Source organism: Salvelinus alpinus, chromosome 33 (genome assembly GCF_045679555.1).
Source record: "Salvelinus alpinus chromosome 33, SLU_Salpinus.1, whole genome shotgun sequence".
Lineage (NCBI taxonomy): Eukaryota > Metazoa > Chordata > Actinopteri > Salmoniformes > Salmonidae > Salvelinus > Salvelinus alpinus.
Genome location: NC_092118.1, coordinates 11,111,165 through 11,125,086, shown reverse-complemented (window position 1 = coordinate 11,125,086; position 13,922 = coordinate 11,111,165). Strand labels below are relative to the sequence as shown.

The 13,922-nt window shown below is 42.3% G+C and overlaps 1 protein-coding gene across 2 annotated transcripts in view; it reads right to left on the bottom strand.

The window, feature by feature from the left end:
• Nucleotides 1–13,922, bottom strand: part of LOC139563295 (T-cell immunomodulatory protein-like) — a 118,852-nt gene that overhangs the window by 103,534 nt on the left and 1,396 nt on the right. For both annotated transcript variants that reach the window (XM_071381854.1, XM_071381853.1), the window contains exons 4-6: nt 13,832–13,883; nt 13,592–13,669; nt 13,318–13,412 (exon numbers count right to left, since the gene is read on the bottom strand). In XM_071381854.1, coding sequence (XP_071237955.1) covers nt 13,318–13,412; nt 13,592–13,669; nt 13,832–13,883 — 225 coding nt within the window. The remainder of the gene's footprint in view (nt 1–13,317; nt 13,413–13,591; nt 13,670–13,831; nt 13,884–13,922) is intronic.

Sequence of the window (13,922 nt, the reverse complement as noted above, 5' to 3'; positions counted from 1 at the left end):
TAAGAAAACACACAAGACCATAAATATGTTCACAGATGAGGTAGGCTAATTGTTACTTGCAGGATAACCATTGTCGATTTGAGCCCGGCATTACAGATCCGGAGAGTGGGTATCGGTTTACCTCTCCTTTTCATGGAGCCTGATGTAGCCCATTCAATCAGCTCAAATCAAGTGTCCTTTCAGTCTTACTGCCTCCTTAATTGAATAATCAGGAGTGTCACTGATAATAACATGGAATGACATAAAAAAAATAACAGGAAAAGAGGGATTGTTGATCATGTTCCAGAGGCCCAGATTAAATTAGATTAAAATATTTATATAGTCTTACCTCCCGAGTGGCACAGTGGTCTAAGACGCTGCATCGCAGTGCTAGCTGTGCCACTAGAGATTCTGGGTTCGAGTCCAGGCTCTGTCGCAGACCGGGAGACCCATGGGGCGGCACACAATTGGCCCAGCGTCGTCCGGGTTAGGGGAGGGTTTTGGACGGCAGGGATGTCCTTGTCCCATCGCGGACTAGGGACTCCTGTGGTGGGCCGGACGCAGTGCACGCTGACACGGTCTTCAGGTGTACTGTGTTTCCTCTGACTTCCGGGTTAAGCGGGCATTGTGTCAAGAAGCAGTGTCGGCTTGGTTGGGTTGTGTTTCGGAGAACGCACGGCTCTCGTCCTTTGCCTCTTCCGAGTCCGTACAGGAGTTGCAGCGATGAGACAAGACTGTAACTACCAAATGGATACCATAAAATTGGGGACAAAACATAAAATGTACTCTTGATTAACAGTGTTAATTTCACACAAATTTTAGACTTGTACATGTAGACCAATTACACAGCGCCTTTTCTTCACTGGCTGCCGGAGGTTTCCCAGCATGCACGGTGAAAGCCTCTGTCCTCTTCTCTGTGGTTGGTTGTTTGTTTTTCAAGGCCTGCTTGGCATGCTACCTCTCCATTATGGCATGCATATTTCAAAGAACTCCAGGATTAATATATTAACGAGCACATTTTAGATTATACCTTTAGGGGAAACCTGCCATAAAAAGTAAATCCAAAGAGAGCTATTAAAGAAAATACTCTTCTATTCATGCCCTGACAGACTTCACACATACAGGTCTACATAGAAACGGCTATGCAGCAGCTAAACATGACGTGGTATGGGAATTACTTGATTGAATAGTGTCTATGGAATTGACAATTAATCATGAAATGACTATGCAAGCGGATTTGGAGAAAGGCGCAAAGCACGATCCCAAACATAGTTACATAACATACATTTACAAAAAAAAAAACACATATCTATCCATCTGGCTTGCTGTGTTACACACATTATCTATCTAATACGGATTACAATGAGAAACATAAAAAAGCAAAGGGAGGGGACCTCTTGTTTGAGAAGTGTAAACATTATCCCGCAGTTTTGTTAGCAATATTCAATTAAGTCTAATGAGAGTGTTTAATCGAGAGCACTGTGTGGAGTTCCATCCCCCACATCCATAATCTCAGTGCTGGGAATACCAGGCAATACGATGGGTTTGAATGCTCTTCCTTGTGCTCTGCTTAGGAGCAGGACACATGTTGGGAGTAAGGGAGACCCACAGAAAGGGAATGGGGGGCTCAAGGGAAAAGGAGGCAACTCTGGTGAAATCCGTCTTCTTCTCCAACACTCTTATATGCTGACCTTCCCTGTTGCCCATCTTTCTGAGTGGAGGAAGGAGACAACAAAGTGACGCGTTCATTTCTCTGATACAGAGAGGTGGCGTACATTTCAGCAACTACGGCAGACAAACAGCATGAGAAGAAGAGTGGTCTGTAGACGGTCTTGAGAAGGTGAGTGGGAGATTCTAAAGCAAAGCAAATCAATGTTGTTGGGTCCTATACGTTGGGTATACAGATGACTCTGGAAAACTTTCTCCAGATCCAATCTAGAAGGAATATAGCTTCTATCTAAATCAATCTTCAATTTGACTTATTTTCATGGAAAACACTAGCCCTGTGTGTGTAGTTGGAGAGGAATGCTTTAAGTTATTCATAACCTCTCAATCAGATTTGATTGGGGGGGGATTGAAAGCAATTTAAGGCATCAGGGCGGCAGGTAGCCTAGTGGTTAGAGCGTTGGGCCAGTAACCGTAAGGTTGCTGGATCGAATCTCCGAGCTGATAAGGTAACAATCTGTCGTTCTGCCCCTGAACAAGGCAGTTCACCCACTGTTCCCCGGTAAGCCGTCATTATAAATAAGAATTTGCTCTTAACTGACTTGCCTAGTTAAATAAAGGTTAAAGGTAAAAAAAAAAGATCTGCTGACGGTGTGACTTAGACTTAATTATAGCTCTCAATTCCCTTATACAGAACGGGAGCAGGGATGAAGCTCCACAATATCCCTGCATCACATTACCTTGTGAATAAACGTTCTGATCTCTACCCAGGTGGAAGTGGGGCTTTGACACAGTGTATAATAGAGCAGGGCATTCTCTCACTCCCCAACCACCTGCATCGACTTTCTCTCACACTTCTTTTCTGCCTGAGATCATTTCATTATTGCTGGGTAAATCCTAGGGACCTTCAGCTAAGGATTGAGGATAACAGGTAAGGATAGTTCAATAGCTTGAGCTGGAAGACAGAAGCAAACACGTAAATAGACTGACTGTGAGCCGAGGTGGCTGTTATTGGGTTTTTATGTCAGTCGCAGGCCGTCTGCCACTGCAGTTTGCAGCCTTTGGCATGATAGAGCTGCAAGAGTAAGGTAGCGTGAGAATATTTCTTGCTAAATACTAATCAATGGAATTCCAGATAAACCTCATAGTAAATTACCCCAGAGCTTTCAGGGTATTGCGGTGTCTGATTGCAGAGAAAATTCTCCTCAAACTAATTCACTGAATCTATTAATGTTACATCCAGAGTTGGAAAAAAGTTATGTTCATGCTCAAAGTTAAAGACTAGTAGTGCTGAGCGATTAACCGAAATGTAGGTAATTTTTTCTCTCGGTTTTAACAAACATTGACTGAGGTCAGTTCAATTATTTGAATTCCATTTTACATTTCATTTTTTATTATGTGAGCTCGATGTGCAGTTTCTGTGGAGATAAATCAGATCAAGATTTAACTGTGGCGTTTAGTTTCCAACAGGCCCATATTCGACATAGTTTAGCGCAGAAAACGTGGTACAATGACCATAAATCAATTGCGTGACCGCTTAAAACTTGTCCGGTCTGTGTGGAGCAGACACGGAGACAAAGGAGAGACATGCGATCGAGAGGGATAGAAAGCAGTTGCTTCGCGAGGCTGAAAATACATTATCTAAGTCAGGGGTGTCAAACTCATTCCATGGAGAGCCGAATGTCTGCGGCTTTTCGTTTTTTTAAGATCTAGACAACCAGATGAAGGGAGTTCCTTACTAATTAGTGACCTTAATTCATCAATCAAGTACAAGGTCTGAGCGAAAACCCGCAGACACAAAGCCCTCCGTGGAATGAGTTTGACACGTGATCTAAGTGATTGATAGTTGCAATTCAGCAGTCATAAAGTATGCCTTACTTACTTTGAAGAACTACTCAAATTTAGATTTTGTCAGACAGCATAGGCAGCAGCTCTATAGAGATGACTTGGAATGAAATAATAAAGTACTCAAATAAAATATTTTATTCAAGTAAAGTAACGTGAATTAATGATAGGTAATAAATGATAAGGAGTAATGGGCAGTCACTAACATCACGGGACATTCATTTAGTGTTGTCACAGCATTCAACCCACAATGCATTTGGTGTAAAAAAAAAAATACAAATCTAAACCGAAATTGAAAACCGTGATTATTTTTTCAATAACCTAACAGAAACCGAACAGACCTCAAAAGACACGAATCACTCAGCACTAAAGGCTAGAAAGCACTCCTACTAGGTTATCATAGAGTCAACATGGAGGAGCAGCAGTGTCATGCCAGCAGGCCAAATGATGAGTTTGGGACTAACTAAATGAAACATTAAATCTCCTCCACCTTCCATTCTCCTACTGACAATGATGATTATAGCGCGATATGTATCTCTGGGTCAGCCACTAAGGACTGTTAATTGGAGAGAGATTCTGTTTGGAGAAAATGAAGGGAAAACAAACAGCAGCAGCTGATGACAAATGGGGGTGAGCACATTTGTAGATAATTATAGTGCATCCATAACTCAACCTCAAGTTTCACACAATGCTCACACTGTATGTGGAATGCTCAGCCATCCCTACTGTCTCTAGCATGTGCTACAGTTGGCTGGCGGTGACACCCTCTCTCACACAAGCCGTGGGGTTCAGCAAGGTGCAGTGCAGTTAATGAGCAGTCTTGGTGGCTTTTCTCTCCCACCATTGTTCATTTATTCAAATGGAGGTGCGTTGTACTTGGAGTCAGAGGAAGGCAGTCTCCTGAGAGGTTTCCTCCATGCCAGACAGAACACATTCACACAGAGAACAAGGCTAGGCCTAACGAGGAGGAATCAAACAGCTGACAGTCTTCCAACAAAAATATGTCAAATTAACCAGGGCTTTGTTGTGACATATTTTCTTTGGTTTTCCAATGGGGAAGAATACAGTTAATGGGTTGTCTTGACAAAGATAGTTACATGAATGGTGCATAAGGTATGGGAACAATAATACCAGGGTGTATGAAAACAAAGTGCATCATAGTCAGTAATAACCAATCTACAAGATTATCACAGCATCCCATTTCAGAATGATGCAACTGTTAAAGTTGCATCAACAGGCCAACTGCATTTAGAGCTAGTTAAACCCTGCCTGCTTTAAACCAGTGGTTAATGCCTAAAGCCCAGAGCCTCCTCAGCCCGTGCCAGAAATGCTGTAAACCAAACAAGACATTCCTCTGCCCCCTCTGCATTAGTGTCCGATGAATCCAGACACCTCCCAAGCCCCACCTGTCTGCAGGTATCACTGCTGCGCCCGCTCCCATTAGCTGAGATGGGGAGCCTAAAAGCAACCCTCTCCTCTCTCCATTGAATGCCCCTGAGCAGCATATTTGTTAGACTGTTACTCAGCAAACAAGCTGTGACTCCAATTCCCTGCTCAGTGACGGACGAAGGAGAACAGAGAGGGCGGGGTGGGGGGCGAGCGCTTCACCCCTCAGGCTGGAGAGGAGATGGGATCATGCAGGGCCAAGTGAGTTTGATCTCATTTATCTGCCCAGGGGTTGGAGGCCGGATGTCAATTTGTGTACGAGTGAGGACTCAGAAGGGAAATATGGGTTGAATTAGGCAGCCCATAACGAGGGAAAAATTAAGACATAATTGTGTTTGTGTGCGGGTGCTATATATTCAGAGCCCTGATATAGGCCATTCTGTTCTCATACAATGACGGGTAGGCCGTCACTGTAAATAAGAATTTGTTCTTAGCTGACTTGCCAGTTAAATCAAAATAAATGAAATGTACCTCCCTACTCCGGTCCACGTTTCTGCTGTTGCACGGGAGAAAGAAGCCTTTGACATTATAAAGGAAATGTCATGTCAGTCATCAGTGAAATGGATACCCCAACCACCAGACATCGGGAGCCTTCCGGAGATAAGCAGGGATGGTAGCTACTGAATCCCTGCACCAACAAAATCCTCGAAGAACAGTACTAGCGTAGATAGAATTCAGGAGAAATACAGGCTTAACAAGAGGTAAAAACAACTAGGCCAATATCCCAGAGTAGATCCCTGTGTGACATGAGGATCCAGGGTACATCTCTATGGGACTAAAAAGAGACCTTCACCTCACAGTGGAGTGCTCAAATCTATTATTTTCTCAGGTGCCGGTAATAAAATAATAATAATTTAATTTCAGACCTTCCGTACATCAGGTAGGCAATGGTTGAAACGTCAGCCATGCCGAATCGATGATAGCCAAATAGCCATTCTGATGACAGCCACAGACAATATGCAGCCAGGAAAATCTAATAAATGAAAAATTTACATTTACTTGAATCATTTAAATGAATAATTTCTGTGCTGCTGAAAATGCCAGGCATTTATGCTCCAATGACTACTGCTTGAGCAAGGACAGACAGGACATGGACACTCAGCGGTTAGAGGTTTACTCTACGCACTACACGGCTACAGTATATATTCTCTCTCAAGGACAGTAACCCAACACTCAGCCCATTGTCCCATTAAGGAAGATGGGAAGGGAGAGATACAGACTGCCTGGCCAGCTTGAATGAAATGTGGCTCTGTCTTCTGCAGGGAGGAGGTGATCAGACCGTGAAACTACCAATTTAAAACTTGCCAAAGCCCAAAGGAGGATTTAAGCATGACATTCAAAGATGCAATGACAGCATTGAGATACAAAAACCTCAACATATTGTTGGTATTTGTACGATATTGTACGTAGCGTTCAAGGAATAAAAAAAAAACAACTAGACAGGCCGGAGAAAAATGCACGAGAGCTGGACTGAGCCACACTCTCCATGCAATAATCTCTGAAATAAAATACCATATTGTATCAATGTTTTCCCCATTCACCTTGTTTGTGTAACTGAAATTAAACGAGTTAGGGACAAACCCAAAAGACTCCGTCAAAGTGAGCTTCCGACATGAAGTAAAAAAAGAGCACGGAGAAGAGCATGAAATTCAGGGCAGGAAAAAAGTGAAATCACATAAATAAATCCTCCATAAGCCAATTCCTGTCCATATACACGGTGTGCCTTCAACCCAAAGCGCCTCATTCACAAACATGACACAACGGCACCAGAAATTGGAAAGATGCTATTCTGAGGAGAAATAATCTCATAAAACCATTAAAGGGAACAACGTAGGTGCATTATGGGGGATTACACCAACTCCTCATACACTGGATTCCATTTCTCTGCCACTTGATTCTGGGGAGCAAAAACAGGAGTTTAACTACTCACTGAAGTCCTGTAACAAGCTTAGGAAGCCCACCCTTGCAGTGGAGTATAGCCTACGTACATGGTTAGGCCTATGTGAGCAATGTTATTGTGCCCATGTCGGGGAGAGTGTGTGTGTACTTGCAAACCTATTTGATTCCTGTGTGAACATGGCTTTGCTCCAGACGCCCCTCAAGGTACTTAAAAAATCAGAACAACTGTGTGGGTTTGACAAAGATTTTACTAACATAGAGAGCAGTTACATCTTTCCATGTTGAGTGAGTGCATACGGTAGATCTTTCAATAAAAACGATTTATTCAAACAATTAAGCTTCAGGCAGATACTGCTGTGTGTTTGGTCTATACAGATGAACCCTGTTTGGTATTATGGTAATAGACACCACTATAAGCCTGGAGGGGGAGAGTACTACACGTAAGAGGATTGCATTGGAAACAGCTGCAAAACCAGAGGCCACAGATATACTGTATACAGTACATCAGTGAGAAATTAGATGCTTTATTTATTCATGTATTCATTTATCTATACAAACTGATGTAAACAAAAGTATTGTACGTCCTATACTCTGACAGATTTCCGGGAAGAGACTCAGCGTAAACATTGCACCTCAAAGCCTGGTCCCTCACTAGCACACTGTGCTCGTTTTAACTCTGTAATTATTCAAATTAGTACCGAACACTGCAAGTGTAGAATTCATGACACTAGAATGTACAGTTCCATGTTAAGACAATCACAGAGAAAGTTGTCGTGTCTGACCTACGGCAGGTATCTTTTTGGGGTATTTGCTTACTGAGCTGTGACAATTTAACCAGAGCATAATAATTCATATTTAAGCTGCTAAGGGATTAGAAAGCCATACTCCTTTGGACACGTCAGCCCACCTGGAGAGAGTATCTTAAAGGTTAGACTTCTTTGCTACATCACAGACAGGCTATGTTACAGTTTGGATTATGATTTCATTCTGTGCTGGGTAAAGGATTGGAACTATGGGTGTTGACCACTTTTGTAAAATGCAAGCAGGAATGTTACAAGTTCAGCCAGTCGGTCAGTTTGAATGACTGCTCGCTGCCTGTTTCTCACATTCATCTTGTGTAAGAGGCTGTAGACTAGAGCATCTGTCCTAGTTTTTTTGTTTTTGTTGCCTAGGTCTACAGAGAATCAGAGACCTGAGCCCCGGGGCACGCGTCACGCTGGCAGGAGCCTGGCAAGAGTGCCGCACCCAAACCAGGAGGCTGCCCTGTCGCCGTGGAAACGCTGTAGAGAAAATTGCTGCAGATTAAAAACAGCACAGAAATGTACAATTATATGGTCCTCTGCAATGGGTGTCTGGTGCAGCCGCGTTTAGCTGTGAAGAGCTTAGTGTGGGAGTGAGGATGCTGCTTTTCAGGAGGAAATGAATTGGAGAATTAGGTGAATTAGAGCTCTGTGTCTTTCAACTGCACCTCACCTGCCTGCCTCTCTAAGCATGGGGAGAGAGGGACTGGGACATGACTGTATAGCCTGTACTAGAGGTCAAGAGAGTGTGCAAAGTTGTTCACATGTTTTCCAACACCCCATAGCAGTGGTTCCCAAACTTTTTATAGTCCTGTACCCCTTCAAACATTCAACCTCCAGCTGCGTACCCCCTCTAGCACCAGGGTCAGCGCACACTGAAAATGTTGTTTTTTGCCACCATTGTAAGCCTGTCACACACACTATACGGTACATTTATTAAACATAAGAATGAGTGGGAGTTTGTCACTTCCCACATGCTGGGTTGTGACAAAGAGCTCTTATAGGACCAGGGCACAAATAATAATCAATCATTTTGCTCTTTATTTAACCATCTTACATATAAAACCGTATTTCTTAATCGAAAATTGTGAATAAATCACCACAGGTTAATGAGAAGGGTGTGCTTGAAAGGATGCACATAACTCTGCAATGTTGGGTTGGAGAGAGTCTCAGTCTTAAATCATTTTCCACACAGTTTGTGCCTGTATTTAGTTTTCATGCTAGTGAGGGCCGAGAATCCACTCTCACATAGGTACGTGGTTGCAAAGGGCATCAGTGTCTCAACAGCGCGATTTGCCAAGGCAGGATACTCTGAGCGCAGCCCAATCCAGAAATCTGTCAGTGGCTTCTGATTAAATTCAATATTCACAGAACCACTTGTTGCAATTTTGATGAGGCTCTCTTGTTCAGATATCGGTAAGTGGACTGGAGGCAGGGCATGAAAGGGATAACGAATCCAGTTGTTTGTGTCATCCGTTTCGGGAAAGTACCTGCGTAAATGCGCAGCCAACTCACTCAGGTGCTTCGCTATATCACCTTTTACATTGTCCGTAAGCTTGAGTTCATTTGCACACACAAAATCATACAATGATGGAAAGACCTGTGTGTTGTCCTTGTTAATGCAGACAGAGAAGAGCTCCAACTTCTTAATCATAGCCTCAATTTTGTCCCGCACATTGAATATAGTTGCGGAGAGTCCCTGTAACCCTTGATTCAGATCATTCAAGTGAGAAAAAACATCACCCAGATAGGCCAGTCGTGTGAGAAACTCGTCATCATGCAAGCGGTCAGACAAGTGAAAATTATGGTCAGTAAAGAAAACTTTAAGCTCGTCTCTCAATTGAAAAAAAACTTGTCAATACTTTGCCCCTTGATAACCAGCGCACTTCTGTATGTTGTAAAAGCGTTGCATGGTATGTTGCCCATATCATTGCATTGTGCAATAAATACATGAGAGTTCAGGGGCCTTGCTTTAACAAAGTTAACCATTTTCACTGTAGTGTCCAAAACATCTTTCAAGCTGTCAGGCATTCGACTTGGCAGCAAGAGCCACTCGGTGGATGCTGCAATATACCCAAGTGGCGTCGGGAGCAACTGCTTGCATGCGCGTTACCACTCCATTACGTCTCCCTGTCATGGATTTTGCCCCATCAGTACAGATACCAAAACATCTTGACCACCAAAGTCCATTTGATGTCACAAAGCTGTCCAGTATAATAAAAAATATCCTCTCCTGTTGTCCTGGTTTCCAGAAGAGGATGTCTACCTTAATTGACCTCCATAAACGTAACGGACATATACCAGCTGTGCCAGGCCTGCCACGTCTGTTGACTCATCCAGCTGTAACGCATAGAATTCACTGGCTTGTATGCGAAACAGCAATTGTTTCAAACATCTCCTACCATGTCACTGATGTGTTGTGAAACAGTGTTGTTTGATGAAGGCATTGTCTGTATAGTTTTTTTGGCCTTTTCCCCCAGCATTGTCCCAGCCATATCCACGGCACCAGGAAGAATTAAGTCCTCCACAATAGTATGAGGCTTGCCTGTCCTAGCCACTCGATAGCTCACCATATACAACGATTCGAACCCCTTCTTATTAGTGTTATCTGTCACTTTTATACATGTCTAACTACTCGAAAGTCATCTTAATTCTCGCTCAAAAAACTAATGCGGCTAATTTTCCAAATTGGCATGTTTTGTTTCTAAATGTCTGCACAAGAGTGAAGGTTTCATCGAGTTGTGAGATAGTGCTTTTGTACATATAAACACACTGTGGCTGAGGAAAGGCACTTCTCCCAATATACTTGAACTCCAAATCAATGTAGTTCTCATCATATTTGCGCCTCTTCGATGGTCCAACGTCTCTGTCTGTTGTTCAGTGCTTTCCCGGGTAAGTGGGCAGTAGATCTTCGGCTGCATCAGATTCACAACTGTCAGTGTCCATGCTAGCTGGGCTAACAACAAATGTAGAATTACTGATGCTAGCATTGGATGTGCTCGTGGAAGCAGAACAACTTGTCATCGACAGGTGCAGGTGTAGTACTGCTGGTAGTAGCATAACTACCAGTAGAGCTGGTATGTGTCTCTATGGACACGGGCCTTACTTTTTAAAAACCATTTATCAATTTTCGAGCAAACGGAATGAGCAGCAGCTATGTTTGGCTACATATGGACAGTTGGTGGAATACCCGCGAGAGAGTAACGGTTAATGTGATTGGATGTTAATCATTTGACTAGGCTATCTGTATTTGATATTGTGTTGTTATTTCGCAAACACTAGATGGTTTGATTTTATTTTTGGCAGTGAAACGAGGCTACTCAGGCGAGGAAAAAACCTCACCCAAATGTACAGCCCCGTTGGAAAATATAAATGGACTGTTTGAAAATGTGAAGAAAAGAAAAAGGAAATTTTTATTTTATTTATATATAAAAAAAATGTGAATCACATTTTTATTTGGCGTACCCCAGTTTACCCCATAGGATGCACAGAAAAGACTGTATTGGCGAATCGACTACAGTCAGTACAGTAAGTGGAAAATCATGTTAGATAGTTTTTTGTGTAGAACATTTTAAGTGGAACTCATATGGTTTGGACCACCACTTGCTATCTTTGTGGCCTGGTCAGCAGCATCACAGAGAGGTATTTTATTATCATGCGCCCTATTCAGGGATGATCAGAGGAGGGTCATCCCCGTGTTGCGACTCCAATTTTAGTTGTGTTTAAAGCTGTAAACTTACACGGCCGAGCTGCATCCAGTGACCCTCTACCCACGACTCCTTTTAAGAGATCTGAAATTGCTTCCTGTTCAATGTCAAGGCCTCATTTAAGCTGTAAATTGGACTGCCGAGCAGCCGCTGTCCCCCTCTACAGTATATCACATGACCAGTCTGTATCATGTCTCATCTCTCTCTTCCACTTCTGGTGTTTTCTGTTCACTCCTCCTCATCCCCTATCTGATCTATGTTCTGGTAGTTTATTAAGATGAGCAGCTTGTGATTACTACAGATGGTTAAGTATCCCTGTATAAATGCTCCTAAATGGCTAATTCCGACACACTTGAGTGGTTCTACTGCTACCAAGATCACCAAGTCAGCACTGACACAATAAGACGAGCAATAGATGCTTAACGTGACAACGAGCTCCAAAAAGCCTCTAGCATCACATAACAACCTTGAGGGATTTTTACATGTCATTTTACTTTGCTCGGTTATATTTTACTACAGCATTGAGGTTCCTTGGAGTCGGTATCAGTTTCATATCTCGATAATGGTTTTGCTATGCTGGGGAATCGGAATGTGAGAACTCATTAGAAAAAGGTGGTAATTGCCAAATAATTATAAATGTCATTATGCAAAGACACCGAACCGATACTATCATATGGCTTGTCGCTAGGCAACATGGCTTTGCAACGCTCCCCGCAGTATCCAATTAGGAATAATTTTTTCCGGTTCGAGAGAAGTTGATTGTTGGTGTAATGTAAGGGAAATAGATTTGCCTCATCAAGGTTACTGGAGTGGGACTTCATAAAGGGATTCACTCATTGCAGAACTGGACGATTTTAAAAGGCATATTTAGATGTTTGGCCTGTTTTGAATCACTGTGTCACATTTTGCATGTTAGAAGCATTGTTTCTTTAAAAAAAAAATGTATACAGAATCATTTCTGGTTTTGTCGTGGAATATTCCAATCAAGTGAGAGAGACTTTGTCATTTTTTCTAACAATCATAAGTCGCCTCGGGTTCATCTTGTGGTTAGTGGTAGCCTAGTGGTTAGAGCATTGGGCCAGTAACCGAAAGGTTGCTGGATCGAATCCCTGAGCTGACAAGGTAAAATTCTGTCGTTTTGCCCTTGAACAAGGCAGTTAACCCACTGTTCCCCAGTAGGCCGTCATTGTAAATAAGAATTTGTTCTCAACTGACTTGCCTAGTTAACCTTTCTGAACAACCCATCCCGGATCCGGGATAATTGTCATCAGCAACGCTGCATAGCATAGCATAGCATAGCGCCACAGTCAAATAATATTACTAGAAAATATTCATATTCATGAAATCACAAGTGCAATATTGAAAAACACAGCTTAGCCTTTTGTTAATCCACATGTTTTCATTTTTGCGATGGAAAAAAATATTGCGATACCGACCCTAGTATGCCTACATTCTCTCCGAGGGTTGAATACCACAAGGTAACCCATAAACTGATCCCAATACAGACGGGAAATCTTTACCAAGTTACTACATCATATCAATTCAAAAAGATATGAAGAGAAGAAGATGGGCTGCCAAGAACAGACTCAAATTCCCTGCTTTTGCATACAGTATGTGAAACACTGATTTTGACCATTTACACAAGCATCTACTTACAAAGCTCCAGAAGAGTGCCGAATTCTGCAGAATGAACCCACTACTCTTGACTCTAATGCTAAAGAGACTGATCACACAGCCATTAGATTGCCATGCACCACTGTCCATATGTTTCATTGTAGAAAGTGAGTCTACAGACTCCAATCTTGCTGAAGAAATTGAAAAGATATTGCACACCAGCACTACGCACACCATGTAAAACAATAATCTAATCTGGTATGGTTCCAAATTAGCTTCCATCCAGCCTGTCTGTAATGCCAGATTACTGAGTCTGGCAATGCAAGGTTCCAATAACCCATTTAGGATATTTGTCTACTCACCGGCGGTGAAATCCTTATTTAGGTCGATGAAAGCATTGGAATGAGGAACACGTATCTTGACAGGTGAACTAAGAGCTGGCTGCCACACTGCGTTCCTGTGACGAAAGAAAACAACACAACATGATATGTGTACTAAGCAGATATTCTGAAAAAACACAGAACCAACCAACAAAGGTACTATTTTTAACACTACATACATGGAGAATAATGGAAAATAAAACAATGTCTATGTGGACTGCAAAGCATTGAGTTACTTGTCTAATCTCCACCTTACCTTCCAGTAAGGTAGCAGACTTCAGTGGAGAAATCAGCGGAAACCCCAAAGATGTCTGGAATCATGTCCCCATTGAAGCTGCGTAAGATAATTTCATTTATAAAACCGTCAAAACTCCCAACTCATGAGCAAGATCATAGGACAAAGTTTAGGAAAACAATATTGCTTACATGGAAACTCATCATAGAAAACAACTCCTACAGGTGATTTGTAAAATAAAACATTTCATGCATAACCTACTCCATTATCAGAGGTTGGTCCACAAATGTCTTATTAAGATCAACTTGTTCATCTGCAAAACCAGATAAGAGATGTTAATCAGTTAGCTATT